General features: G+C 42.7%; 1 protein-coding gene across 1 annotated transcript in view; it reads right to left on the bottom strand.

Moving 5' to 3' along the window:
• Positions 1-1599: 1599 nt before the first annotated feature.
• Positions 1600-14793, bottom strand: part of LOC147023624 (collagen alpha-2(IV) chain-like) — a 30298-nt gene continuing 17104 nt past the window's right edge. Inside the window, exons 5-8 of the mRNA XM_085889228.1 lie at positions 12552-12668; positions 7286-7477; positions 2397-2683; positions 1600-2141 (exon numbers count right to left, since the gene is read on the bottom strand). Of these exons, the coding sequence (XP_085745354.1) occupies positions 1878-2141; positions 2397-2683; positions 7286-7477; positions 12552-12668 (860 nt within the window). The 3' untranslated portion in view covers positions 1600-1877. The remainder of the gene's footprint in view (positions 2142-2396; positions 2684-7285; positions 7478-12551; positions 12669-14793) is intronic.

A 14793-nucleotide genomic window follows, 5' to 3' on the forward strand; every position in this document is an offset into this window, starting at 1 on the left:
CAAACTCAGCAGCCAGACAAGCAGGAAACTGGTTCGGGATGTCACTGAAAACCCAACAATGACTGAAAGATCTGCAAGGGTCATTGTCCAAGATGGGGGTCAGTGTTCATCAATCAACAATATCCTGTTCCCTTCAAAAAGCTGGCCTATATGGACAGGAGGCATGAAAGAAGACATTATTGAAAAAGACGTATATAAAAGCTCGTATGGACTTCACGAAAAAGCATGTTAATGATACTACAGGCATGTGGAGAAACGTTTTGTGGTCAGACAAGACACAAATTGAGCTGTTTGATCTAAATTCAAAAATCACCCGGTGAATACCATCATTACTGTCAAGCATGGTGGTGGTAGCATCATAGTATGGGGCTGCTTTTCATTGGCAGCGACTGGTAAGCTTGCCAGGATAGAAGGAACAATGGACGGTGCAAAGTACAGGAGAATCTTTGATGAAAACCTGCTTGTGTCAACCATGAATCTGAAACTGGGTGGGAGATTCACATTTCAGCAGGACAATGATCCAAAGTACAAAGCTAAAGCCACATTGGAGTGGCTGAATAAGAAGAAAATAAATGTTCTTGAGTTTCTCAGTCAATGTCCTCACTTGAACCCAATTTAACATTTATGGAGAGACTTCAAGATTGCGGTCCATTGACAATCCCCAAACTTGGCAGAAACAAACTTCACAATTTTTAAGTGAAGAATGGACAAAGATTTCACCATCTCACTGTGCAAACCTGGTAGAGATCCACCCCAAAATACTCACAGCAGTCATTGCTGCGAAAGGTGCTTTCACCAAGTACTGACTTAAGAGGTGAATACTTTTACAACCAGTGAATTTTGATTTGTACGTGTTTTTATAGACATTCCTGACATGTAACTTCCAACTATAAGTGTTTAGTTTGATCTCTTCAGTTATTCATAAATAAGTTCATTTGGAAAAATAGTTTCCACATAATTCATCTAAATGTGGCATTATTGGTAGGGGTGAATACTTTTGCAGGCCACTGTGAGAAAGCCACGATTGTCATGAACTTGTGGTTTTAAGTCAAAGATCCGTTGCACCACATACCTCCAGGTCTGTTGGCAATGCACTGCCCAGATACAGGTATGAGCAATTTGGATAATAAATGAAGGGTTTAGCAAGACTGAGCTTCCAACACCTATCTGCTTGCTCGCTCTCATTGTGTGGGATGAAGTACCGACAGCACATCGCCACATGCTTGAGACACTAGACCGGACATTACGTGATCTGATGCAGGAGGATTTGCCATTCGGAAGCAAGGTAATTTTACATGGCGGTGACTTCCGCCAAGTCCTGCCAGTAGTAAAACACTGTTCACGGACGCAAATAACGGATGCATACATTAAATGCTCTGCTCTATGGCGGCACTTCCACATTTATGAGCTACGCGAAAAAATATGCGAGTACGGCATGGCGGCATTGACGAGCACTGTGAGAAATATGTCACATGCCTTCTACAACTGGGTAATGAAACAAATGTTTCCAAGAAACACTGCAATGGGACGATTTTAACACATCATTGATGGCATACGCGCATAAAGAGATACCATAACTTTGCAAGCAATGCTGCAACAGACAGACTCATCACATTTTATTTGTCCTGGTTTACGTGCCATATTATGCTCAACTTAGCAGAGCTTGTAACTATAACATGCAATACATATGTTGAAGCTGATGAGATAATTGATTTTACAGCTCCTCTAATTCTACAAACATTAACACTGTGTACAGATTAAGAATGGCTTCTTTCCGTTTCTTACATCAAGTCCACATGCTGAAGCTAAGCAGTTATCATTTTGACCACCATCTTGGTTTTAACATTTTATTCACAACAGTCCTAACTTGTTTTCCGTCATGTAGACCTCATGCATACTTGACATCGTGAAACATGAGAACGCAAAGTGGAAACCTTTAGGGTTTTCGGTGCTGGTGACAGGCCAGAAAATGCAGGCATCGAATCCAGTGCAACAAGCCAGAAACTGAGAGCATCAGAAAAGAAATGGCAGGTCCCCCGAGCCCCTTGGCACTCGAGAAAGGGAGCAGCTCGAAAATCTTCCAAACAGGAACCAGGAGAGGAAAGGGATTGTCCACTACCCTCGGACCCACCTCCTGTGTGCTGAGGGAAAAAGGAGAAGGCATTGGGGCTAATAGGGTGTTATCCTTGGTGTTTTTTATCTTTGTATTTAACTTTTCAATTGCCTAAAAAAACAAAACTGGTTTTGCTATTGAAGGGAAAAGGAAACGGGAAACAAAATTATCCCAGAAAGCTTTGGTGCAACTTTCAAAAATGTGTTGGATGCATCAGAACACAATGGCCGACTCTTTGGAGCAAATTAATAAGAAAGATAAATAGGTATGAAGGACAGCTTACCATGAGAAAAGAGTATCCAAGCCAGAGGCTGCGAAAACCACTGGGGCAGACTGGTAGAGTAACTGCCTGGCTGTGCAGAGCCAATGGTGGTGAAGGCGCTTCGCAAACAGCACAGCGGCTTACGTGTGGGTACACGGCCTCTTCGTCAAGAGGTTGCGAGGGAAGTGCGGCCCCTGTTGCAAGCCAGTAAGACTTGTCATTGCGTGATGCGTAGTGGCACAAGCCATCAGTTGAGCATGGCACAAAAGGTAACGTGCTGAATCGAGGTATACATGAGCCTGCAGAACCTGTGGAGGTTATCACAATATAAATGCCCACATCATATAAGCTGTGGTCGATTTATTATTAGCTGGGGTCAATTCTAGCTCTTGCATGAGCCTTGACCTTGTATACATTTTTTTTTTAAAGGCTGATGCTAACAAGATGTAAAAGAAAATGTGGCTACTTTGGAAGTGCTGTACCTCAAAATTAACAATAGCTCAGTCGTAGAGAGATCAGAGGTAAAATGAATCTGATTTTTCAATTGCCATTCTGATCACAAACACCATAGATCATAAAGGTTAGAATTTGACAAAAAAAAAATTGCATGTCCTTTCAATATAATACTGTACTAGCGAAATGATCTGGTGAAATAGCAATTCGCAAATAGTGAATGTAATAATGTGTTGATACACCCCAGTTTTTATCCCCCGCCAACCAACGAAGTTGGCGGGGGATAGAGAAATGGGTTCCGTCTGTCCGTCCATCACATTTCGTTTCCGGAGCTAAAGTACAAATCCCCTCAAGATATATTTACGAAATTTGGTACACATATCAAGCAAGTGGTGAACTGGTGCGTTTTGATATTTTCTAATTGATAGGTCACATGGTTTGGCAGCCATGTTGGATTCAAGAAAAATATTAAATAATGTTTTCTCTGGAATCACATAACCTAACGAAGCGAAAATTTGCAACTATCATCTTCCATCATGTCTGCATACATAGTAAAAATTATGATGTCACAAGTCACATGGTTTGGCGGCCATCTTGGATAGAAAAACACACCTCATCCGATTAACACGAAACTTCACTGGAGGATTGGAGGCAGAATGTAAATTTATGATGTCATAGGTCACATGGTTCGTCAGCCATCTTGGATTGAAAATTAGTAAATTTTTAAAATCTTCTTCTCCAGAACGGCTGGACAGATTGAGGCAAAAATTTCACATACACTTTCCCCAAGTTTGGTTTGGTGGCCATATTGAATTCACCCTAAAACCTTCAAACATCTTCTCCAGAACGGCTGGTCAGATCAAGGGGAAACTTCACATACATATTGCACACGCTTAGGGAATATAAGTTTGTGAATCCTCATTTACTATGGCGGGGGATATCGAAGACTTTATCTTCAACGGATGCTGGTTAATGTTGTGATGAGATCAGTCGATGTGGACGTGGCCCTTACAAGATGAAATTGTTGATATCTGGTGTGTGTGTGTGTGTGTGTGTGTGTGTGTGTGTGTGTGTGTGTGTGTGTGTGTGTGTGTAAACTTAGAAGCTGAGATTTGAATTGTTGGCATGCTATATGAGCGCTGTTGGGAGAATTATATATTGGCAAATGTGCGATATTGTGGATTGCCAAAGTAACTGATGCTGTGAAATGCAGTTGCACTTGATAAAACGACAGTTGTCCATGGGAAAATACAGGTTTTTCCAGCTGAAGGCCAACTATTTGTCGTGTTTGTCCTGGGACTTATTTATTGTCATGGAAAATGCTTGTCGAATTGGGAACTGGTGACGACGTAGCTGAAATGATATAGTCATAATTTTTGGAATTGGCTTGGAGATTATGTAAGTATGCAACTCAGACTCGGCAAAATAAACTTAACAAAAAGACACTTGCCAAACAAATGCACAGTGTAGGGTTAAAAGTGATGAATGTTGTTTGGTTTTTTTTTTCATCAGAATATTTTTACAAAAGTCAATGCTCAGGTAGTTAGAGTCAAAATATTTTATTTATGTGCGTAATGAAATGAACGCTGATGTAGTAAGATGGCACGGAGCACGGTCCCTTGATATATCTTTTAAAGGAGATAGAAAGTTTGCTGTCTGATCATAACGATGCATCAATTTTAAGAATTGCGATTTTTTTTTGTTGTTGTTGTTGTTGGGACGTGAACCTTCGTGTGAATATAATTTTGGACAGAAACTTTGCACATGGGGCAAATGGACATGTGCAGTCTAAACTCTCTGGCAAGATACACAGCTCAGCAATGACATCACCCATGGGCTTGAGCTTTCATTTTGGTATTACTGATGAAGGTTGGCAATGAAGAGTTGTGCCTGAAATAAATAAATAAAATCAGGTAGAAAATTGAAGTTGATTTTTCAGTGTAATCTCCCTTTAGATTGATGTACTCCCTTCAACGTTTCTCCATTTTCTTTCACCCCTCATAAACTGTCACTCTGGTGCATTGCAGGCAGGATGAATGAACGAGTATGCCGTCCAGTCAGATGGGACGTTAAGCTGGAGACCCTCCTCCCAGCACCGGTTGCTGCTGATGGATGTTAAAGATCTCACTTGAGTCCTTCGCCACCAGCACCCTGGCAAAATTCCACATTCCTGCCTTTACTACCACTAGGAAGTTGATGGCAAACCATACAGTTGAATCCTTGACAAGAAGCTCTTTTAGCATCACAGAACCTGCCTTTGAGCAGACCAGCTTGTACAGATGGACAGATTAGAATTAGGGGGAAAAAACAACTTTGGAATCTGAAAATTGAGAACACGTGAAAACATCCATTATATTGTTATGGATTTTACAATCCGGTCTGATGAATGCATCTACACATCCAGGTACGCAGACAGTTAGTTCCTTAAATACATGTTCAGATTAGCCCCATCCCCATGTCTAATGGGATCTTAAATGTGATGCGTTGAGAAGGGTAAAGGATAGATCCACTCTCTTATGGGAAGCTTTTTTCTTTACGACAGACACGTTCACACACATTTCTTTCACGAGCTCTAAAGCCCGCCCCCATTCTTCTTCAGCGGCAATCTTTCATGAACTCCGTCGCCCGCCTTTTTTGGGAGCGCACGGGTCGTCATGGTAACCGTGCGCCAGTGGGGCGGGGTGAGCTTGGGGTGGACGGCATCCCGCGGAGACGGCCCGGAGATATAAAAACGAGCGAGAGGTATGTTCTGAAGAGAAAGGAGGGGGGGGGGAAAGCGTTCTGAAGAGAAAAGCGTGAGGAGAGGAAAAGTGAAAGGAGAGAGGAACTCGAGTAATTCGACTGCGCGGAGTCGACGGGTATGCCTCCACTCTCCCGCACAAACACTTGAGTATTGACATATTTGACCCTTGACCTTTATCATATCTGGCCCAAAATCTAATCGGTTAATTGCCCTCTCTAAATTTACCTTTGTACCAAGTTTGATGAAATTCTGTCCAATATTTCTTGAGTTAGGGCATAAACAGTAAAATTTCTGAGTTTGACCTTGACCTTTGACCCTTGACCTTTATCACATCTGGGTCAAAATCTAATCACTTAATTGCCCTGTCTTACTTTACCTTTTTACCAAGTTTGATGAAATTCTACAATTTGCTTCTTGAGTTATCGCATAAATGAAAATCCGGACGGACGAACGGACGGACGGACGGACAACCCGGAAACATAATGCCTCCGGCACCCTTGGTGCGGAGGCATAAAAAGCAAAGGGCGAGAGAAGTGAGCAAGAAGCGGGTGTATGACCAGCGCCGACAAAACAATTCGTCCTTCCCAGTGCTTGGGCAAGCGAGCATGTGGTGTGCGTGTGGGTGTGAGCAGCGCCGCCAACAAGTGAGGCATGGGTCAATCACCAACAACACCACGGTTTAAACCCACGACGGACGATCTCGGGTGCCCTCCAGACTTCGACTGGCGTTCAAGGCTGCCCCGCGAGAGGGTGTACGGCAAAGCTGGGTGCTGGCGACGGACGTGACACGCACGCATTTCAGGACGTTTTCGCTTCACGGACTTTCTGGTGAGCGTAACGATTCTCCCCCTCCCCTCCCCCTGAATGATCCGTTGGGTACCCTTGTCTGTGTTTAGCTGTAAGTAAGTCAACCCCCGATAAGCATCTGCTCTTTGTCTCTTTCCTGGAATTTTGATTGATTTTGCTTTGAAATTCATTCTTTATTTACCTCAGAAAATAAAAAGTTCTGTTTATTTATTTATTTTATTATTACTAAATTATTTGTCGATTCCCAACCTGTCCGTGTTTGTCCTTTCCTTCCATCGGTCCAGCATTGTTTGAACCGAGATAGACTGGGAGGTAATTACCACAGATTTGATCAAAAAATCGTCGGCACGCACCAGCGGTTAAAACGCTCGGCTGCCCTAGTTAAAATCTAATCAGATAATATTGGTGCTTTGCCGAGGGCACGCTCCCCGCTCAGGTAACCACGTGACCTCCAGTTAAATGGAATAATTAGACGGTGGACACTGGAACTCGTGGTTGACTGGGTGGCGTTCGTGGTTTTAAAACAACCCACTGTACCGCAACGTTAATTGTGAGCGGTGGCCCCAGGTCCGGCTCTACCGAGGACAACCGGGGATTAATCCCCCTGAGTGACAAGCTGGTGTCTTGGTACCCGTGGCCGCAACAATATTAATCAAACATGTTTTGCTCTCGCAATGTTTAGACATTAAAGTCAATGCATTAGCCCAACCTCATAGCTTCATGCTAAGTTACATTTAGTACATTCTTCCATTTATGTGCCATACAAAACGAGTCCTGACTCGGGTCTGCAATCTCTGCTCTTTCTAGTTTGCACATTGGCTTCCTACGTTAACCCAGCACCATGGATTACTGGAAGGGAGCTATAGGTTAACCCAATGGTCCCAGGAGATCATATGGGATGACTAACCTAGATCTTGCCCATGGCCAATTTCTTCTCCAACAAGATACAGAAGGCTGTATCCCTCCCAGAGCATTGGCATGTCCCACGGGCAGGTCGGAGTCTTCTCTGCTTGACTATGAATTACCAGAAGGAATCCTTTCCTCAGATGTCTGCCTGGCATTCCAGGTAAGCCTGAAGGACCTGGCTTTCCTGGGCTCCCTGTCAGTAAACGGGATGAGAAACAGGCATTTTTGTATCATATTTACCTTGCTACAGGCAAGTTAAGATAAAACCATATGCCTAATATTTTCTGAAAAAGAAGCTAAGGCTTACTGAGAAGCTAAACAACAGCGGACAACAGGTTTACAGATTGAGGGTAAAAGGGTAACAGACACAACAAACAAGTAGTGGGAGTAGCAAGGAGGGAAGAGGGAGAAGGAAAATAAGCTGGGAAAGGATAGTAGAGATCAGGGGTGGGTATAGCATGGGAGAAAGCACAAAATTATTATGGATGACGTTCTTGAAAGACTGTTAGGAAGAGGAGAAAAACGATTAATGAAGACATATGATTGATCTGTATGATCTGTATGAATGTGAAGATAATGTGTGAAACTTCTGTGGGCTTCCAATGAGCCAAAATAATCAATCACAATAAAATAGACAAATTATGGGTTTGTAAAGAGCTCATCAAGTTTTATAAAATAGCCCAAAACAAGCTTTCATTGATGGATAAGTGATGGAGACTGTGCAATTTATTTTTTAAAGTTATTTGAAGAATTAGAAAGTACATGTAGCTAATATACAGTGTGTTCCAAAAAGACTCGGACAGCTTTGGTTGTTAATATATTTAGAACCACAAATTATAAAACAATTGCCTTTGGTTTATATGATACAGAATCTCATAAAGTTTTGTACAAACCATCAATACACTTCAATGTGAGCTCCGTTTGTCGCGCACAGGACATCAAGGCAGTTCACGAGTTCTTGCAATGTTCGGCTCAGCATGTCTGTGTTTTTCTTTGTGGAGGATACAATGATCTCAACAATTTACATGAACATGTTGGAAGGATTCGCTTTCCCACAGATTGAAGACCTGGAACCTGATACCATTTTTCAACAGGACGACGCTCCCCCTCATTGGGCCTTAGTCGTTCGAGGAGTCCTGAATGAAAACTTTCCAGGTCCCGAGACGGACCATCCTCCTGGCCCTCACGATCACCCGACATAACCCCCCTTGATTTTTTTTTCTGTGAGGGTTTGTCAGATGTTGTCGACAACACCAACGTTGCAAACCTGCAGGATCTTCATTCTCGGATCACGGCTGCATCCATACTGGTGGATGCAAACATGCTGAGTCAAACATGGCAAGAACTTGCGTACCACCTTGATAGCCTGTGTGCGATAAACACAGCTCACGTTGAAGTGTGTTGATGGTGCACACAAAACGTTATGAGTTTCTGTTTCATATAAATCAAAGGGTATCATTGTAACATTTATGGTTTGAAATATATTAACAACCAAAGTTGTCTGGGTCTTTTTGGAACACCCTGGACTCAACAGGAGGAGGAGATGATGATGGTGCAGCACAAAAGCAGGGTTTGGGGTGCATGAAGCATAATATATGGGGAAAAGCATGCGTGAAAGAAAGTTGGAAGATGGTTGAGAGGGGAGATGTGAAGAAAGGAGAAAGAGGCAGTAGTATGTAAAGGCAGTAGAAGAGGCGCAGCAGGATTGGACTCTGTGGGAGGGTGTGCAGGTGAGGACATTGAAGTGGAAAGAAATTTGGAGGATGGAAATAATAATGTTGAATTTCCTGTTGCGGATAACATATGATGTGCTTCCATCCCCAGAAAACTTGAGGGTGTGAGAGTTGTTACAGGAGGAGAGCTGCTCTTGGTGTTGAGGTTGGGGAACGATGCAGGAGGAGAGCTGTTGTGCATGCTCAGTGGCATTGGCAGCAGGAAGATGTAGATGGCGGCACGATCAAGTGCTGGTGGTGGTAGTGGAGATGGTGCAGCAAGAGGTGATGAGATTGAGGAAGAGGAGTTGAGGAGTCGGCTGATGCAAGAGAGGTGTTTGTTTGTAAAAGAGGAGCAGGAGGAGGAGTGGGTGGGAAGATGCAGAAGGAGGAGGATGAAGGCAAGAGGTCTGCCAAATTCCTGTGATTGGCAGGTGGTGGCATACCTAAAGCAGCAAATCATATTACCAGAGATCGGGTGAAGAGGGTATCTTGATAATTCCTTTTATGCATTTCTTGCTCAACTTGGAGTGTGTGGGACGGAAAGGAGGAGGATGTGTGAGAGTGGCCCAGGTTGCGTTGAAAGGCTCACTTTGGATTTGGAGGAAGTTCATGGAGGCAGATCAAACGGTGTAGGTTGAGGTTGATGGTTATTTCAGCCCCAAAAGGGGTAGAGACTGAGCGTCGATGAAGTATGGAGATATAATACGTGTTTGTGTGTATGGTCGTTGTTTAGAGTGGGGTATGTTGTAAGGCTGGTTGGTTGGTTGGTTGGTCCAGCATATATCTTGGGTGCAGTCGATTCTTGGAGTGGAAGCTGTTGATTTGTTTTCTCACTGAATTTGGGTGGTGGGACAGATGTATCCATCCATGTGTAGTTGCTGCACATGGAGATGTATGTGCCTCTGCTGGCCCACCTTAGCGGACTGTATCGAGGTTTGAGGGCCGAAACGGAATGATGCTGAGAACTTCAACTAAAGACTCTGTCAGTGAGGCACACTTGTGACCGAGGTGTTTTGAAATTGCATGTGTGTAATTTTGTGTTACAGCCTGAATTTAAAATGGATTCAATTTAAATTTTTTGTCACCGATCTCCACAAAATCCCCCATAACGACAAAGTGAAAACATGTTTTTAGAAATTTTCGCAAATTTATTGAAAATGAAATACAGAAAGATCTAATTTGCATAAGTGTTCAACACTGAGTCAATACTCTGTGGAAGCGCCTTTGGCAGCGATTACAGCTTCGAGTCTTCTTGGGTATGTGCATATCAGCTTTGCACATCTGGATTTGGGGATTTTTTCCCATTCTTCCTTGCAGATTTGCTCAAGCTCTGTCAAGTTGGATGGGGAGCGTCGGTGAACAGCAATCTTCAAGTCTTTCCACAGATTCTCAATGGGATTCAAGTCTGGGCTTTGGTTGGGCCACTCAAGGACTTTCATGTTCTTGTTCCAAAAACATTCCAGTGTGGCTTTGGCTGTATGCTTGGGGTCATTGTCCTGCTGCAATGCAAATCTTCGCTGTAGTCGTAGGTCTTTTGCACTCTGAAGCAGGTTCTCCTGAAGGATTCGCCTGCATTTGGCTCTATTCATTGTTCCTTCTATCTTTACAAGTCTCCCAGTCCCTGCCACCGACAAGCATCCCTGTAGCATGATGCTGCCACAACCATGCTACAGGGGATGGTGTTAGATGGGTGATGAGCTGTGCTTGGTTTCCACGAGACGTAGCGCTTTGCATTCAGGGCAAATAGTTCAATTTTTGTCTCATGCTCTCAGTCTTTCACGTGCCTTTTTGCAAACTCCAGGTGTGCAGGTCATGTGCCTTTTTCCCAGGAGTGGCTTTCACCTGGCCACTCTCCCATAAAACCTAGATTTTTGAAGTGCTGCAGAGATTGTTGTGGACTGTCAGGACAGTTGCCCTTCTGTCAGGTTCTCTCATTTCAGCTAAGGAACTCTGTAGTTTGTCAGTGGTCATTGGGTCCTAGGTCACCTCCCTGACCAAAGTCCTTCTTGCCCAGTTGCATAGTTTGGTCAAACTGCCAACTCTTGGAAGAGTCTGGGTCATTCCATATTCTTTCTATTCCTTAATGATGGAGCTCACTGTGCTCTTGGGGACGTTGAACACTCTCAGAGTTGTTTTGTACTCTTCCCCGGATCTATACCTCCTCACAATTCTATATCAGAGTTATACGGACAGTTCCTTGGACTTCATGGTGGAGTTTCTGCTCTGACATGCACTGTCAACCGTGGCACCGTATATAGAAAGGTGTGTTTCTTTCTAAATCATATCCAATCAATTTAGTTGGCCACAGGTGGACTCCAATCAAGTTGTAGCGACATCTCAAGGATGATCAAAGGAAATTGGATGAACCCGAGCTCAATTTGCAGCGTCATAGCAAAGGGGTTTAATACTTATTGATGCAAGACAAATAAATTCAGGCTGTAACACAAAAAAAAGTGAAAAAGTCAAGGGGTCTGAATACTTTCTGAAGGCGTTTTATATATATATTAGGCTAATGGTCTGTTTGTCTATCTGTCTGTCTGTCTCCCACCCTGAAACATCGAAATACTCCTCGAAGAGGGGGAAAAAAATTATTAAGTAAAAGTTGCTAAAAATTAATAATAACCTACGGGAAAATTACCAAAAAAAATTCAATCACACAAAAAATTTGAACCCAGTCGGTATATTGGCAGCAGGCTGCTGCCTCGGTCACTCTCGAATGAATTTTTCTTTGCTGTTAAGAAATATATAACCTCCAATTTCTGAGCTCTTTCAACCAGTGCAAGAGTAAAAGGCTTCCTTCATTTTTCTTTTTGATATGGTGGTATTTTTATCATGGGCTTCTGCTAGTTTGTTATTTTCCCTGTCGTTTCTCATTGCCTTGTGGTGAACCTATCGCTTCAGAGGATGCAAAGCAATACAAACCACAAAGGAATGTCTGTCTGGGTGTGGTCGGTGTGTGCGTGTGTTTCGATCACATTTTATATTTTGTACATATTATGAAATGATCTGATGGTGGCTTCTTGGTGAAGGCATGACTGGAGTCTTCAATCCACCTGTGGACAGCTCGTAAAATTCTGAAAACAATTCGAGTCTCAGGATTACCTTATCACCATTGGATTATCAGTGATAACCCAGTTGGCTCATTACAATGACCTTCAGAGATGGGATGATCGATCTGTCTTCCGTGGCCTTACACGTGATGCTAGTACAGTATATAATTTGTGGTTCATTCGTAGCACCTATCAGCTTCAGGTAACTTCAGATAGCCACTAAAATGCATCTCTGAAAATTGGCTCCCACAATCCCATTAACGAAATAAAATAACAAAATAAAACATATAGTATATATTTTTTCAGAGACATTTATATCTGTACTTCAACTGCACATGCATAAATATATGTTAATGAAAAATCTGCAAAAACATACAGTCTGTCCAGAAAGAGATTTTTTTTTTGGAAAAGCTCACCCTTAAACAATTAGCCACAAATTGTACACCCGCATTCACGCTCCAAATACGAATATCAAATTGATATTGTACTGAAATGTCAATACCCGTTTCACCCATCTGACCCTGCAGCCCTTGGTCACCCTCCGATCCCGTTGCGCCTGGGGCTCCAGGTCGTCCACCACGGCCTGGCTGGCCTGGCCTTCCTGGAGAACCACACAAGCCTGCAACCAGGGTAAAGGATGTGATGATGAGTCAGCAGAGAGAGTATTGAGGTATTTTAGATGAGAAATCAATGTTCAAGCTCAAAGGACATATGTATGTGTGTGCACAGTACGGTGTAAACGTTTGGGTTACTCCAATGATATTCATACTTTAGGGTAATCTCAACAAATTATCAGTGATAACAGTCAAATATGCTTATCATTGTAAATTAACAGCATTTATAGATGCTCATGAAACAAATTTCTTTAGTAAATCACAAGAACAGTGTCATTTTATATGATCAGTCAATACTTTGTGTATCAACCCTTTGCCTTCTTGAGCACCATCACTCTTTTACTCATGCTTCCTGTATACGACTGAAGCACTCTTACAGGAATATTGTGCCAACTATCCCATCATACATTCCAGAGATCTGTAAGATTAGTGAGGTTCTGCTTGTACTTCTCTGTTTCCAGGTAACCCCACATGGCTTTGATGGGACTCATGCCCAGATTCTGGGATGGTGTAATGATTGGAGCATCTGCTCCGATTCTGGGAGGTCGTCTTTTCAAACACCAGCCAAGTCGTACCAAAGGCAAATATTTCACCATCTCACTGTGCAAATCTGGTAGAGATCTAATCACAAAGACTCATAACAGTCATTGGTTCAAAAGGTGATTCTACCAAGTCCAGACCTCAGGGACTGAATACTTTTACAACCAGTGGATCTTGATTTGTACAGGTTCTTTTCACAGGTATTCCTGACATGTAACCTCCCTCAACTCTAATGGTGTTTAGTTTGATATATTCAGTTATGAATAAAAAAGTTCATTTGGAGAAAATGTTTCTCAATAATTCATAATTCATCTAAATGTGGCATTATTGGTAGCGGGTAAATACTTTTGCAGGCCACTGTAGGTGGCATCCATGGGGAGGAGGAAATTCCTCCTGAAGAAATGCTCCGCTGAGTGCGGTGAGAATTGCGGTGCAATTATTGTGACGTTGCCAGTACACAGAGTGCCCCCAGGAAGTGACAGCACTTCCCCCAAGCTCAGTGGCCATGTTTGTTTTGTCTGATAGTCATTTGTTGTGTCTTGTGTATTTGTCTGTATGTCCATGTGTGTGAAATGTAACTTTTATTCTCCAAAAACTGTTTTACAATGCATTAATGATAATAATAATAATAATCATTTATTTAGCACCTTTGCCAATGGATACAAGGCACTGAGTACTTTGGATCATTACCTTGTTGGAAAATGAATCCTCTTCCGATTAAACGATTTTCACTAAGAACTGCATGGTGCTGCAGTATCTGCTTGTACTTATCTTTTGTTCGCGTCCCAATGATTTAAACAAGTTTTACTCAACGAAATGCTAAGATACAACCTCAGGCAGTCACAGAGCCTCCCCCATGTTTAACAGCAGGTTGCAAACATTGCGTGCCGTAATGTTCTCCAGGTGTTTGGTATACGAACAGAGTAATCGTTTCCATTGTTCAGTCATCCAATCTTGGTGTTAATTTGCAAATTTCAGTCTTTTCATCTTATTCTTTGGGCTCAGCAGTGCTTTCGTTGCTGCAACTCTGCCATAGAGACCTGCTGCAATCAGCCTTCTACGCACAGTGCTGTGTAAGATGTTAATGTTCAGGTCTGCTGTCATTTAATTTGCCAGCTGTTGACTTGATTTTCTTCGATCACGCAAGGTCAGCAACTTCAAGTGCTCGTCTTTTCTTCAGGAGGTTCATCTGGGTCTTCCTGGCTTTTTCTTCTCTTGTAGAGCCAGTTTCTTTCAGGCATTGCAAAGCGTACCTTATTTCATAATCAGAGATCTTCAGCTTTTCTGCTATTTTCTTTATAGTGTGCCCTTCTTCTAGCTCGACTAAGCTATCAGTAATGTTGGAAGCAGCCAGGACTTTATACATTGAAAGGAGGCGATTGCGAGGTGACCTCATAGAGATGTTTAAGATAATGAAGGGTGTGGACATGATAGGTGCAGTGCAGCTTTTCAGCAGAGTGGACAGTGTTAGGACCACGGGCCATAGCTTGAGGGTAAAAAAGACGAGTGTTAGAACAGTTTAAAGGCAGGGGTATTTAAATTGGAGAGTGGTTAATGCATGGAATGGTCTCTCTGGAAAGGTAATGGCTG

Source organism: Eptatretus burgeri, chromosome 7, assembly GCF_056783735.1.
Source record: "Eptatretus burgeri isolate ZD-2024b chromosome 7, Ebu_testis_v1, whole genome shotgun sequence".
In the NCBI taxonomy this organism is placed as follows: domain Eukaryota; kingdom Metazoa; phylum Chordata; class Myxini; order Myxiniformes; family Myxinidae; genus Eptatretus; species Eptatretus burgeri.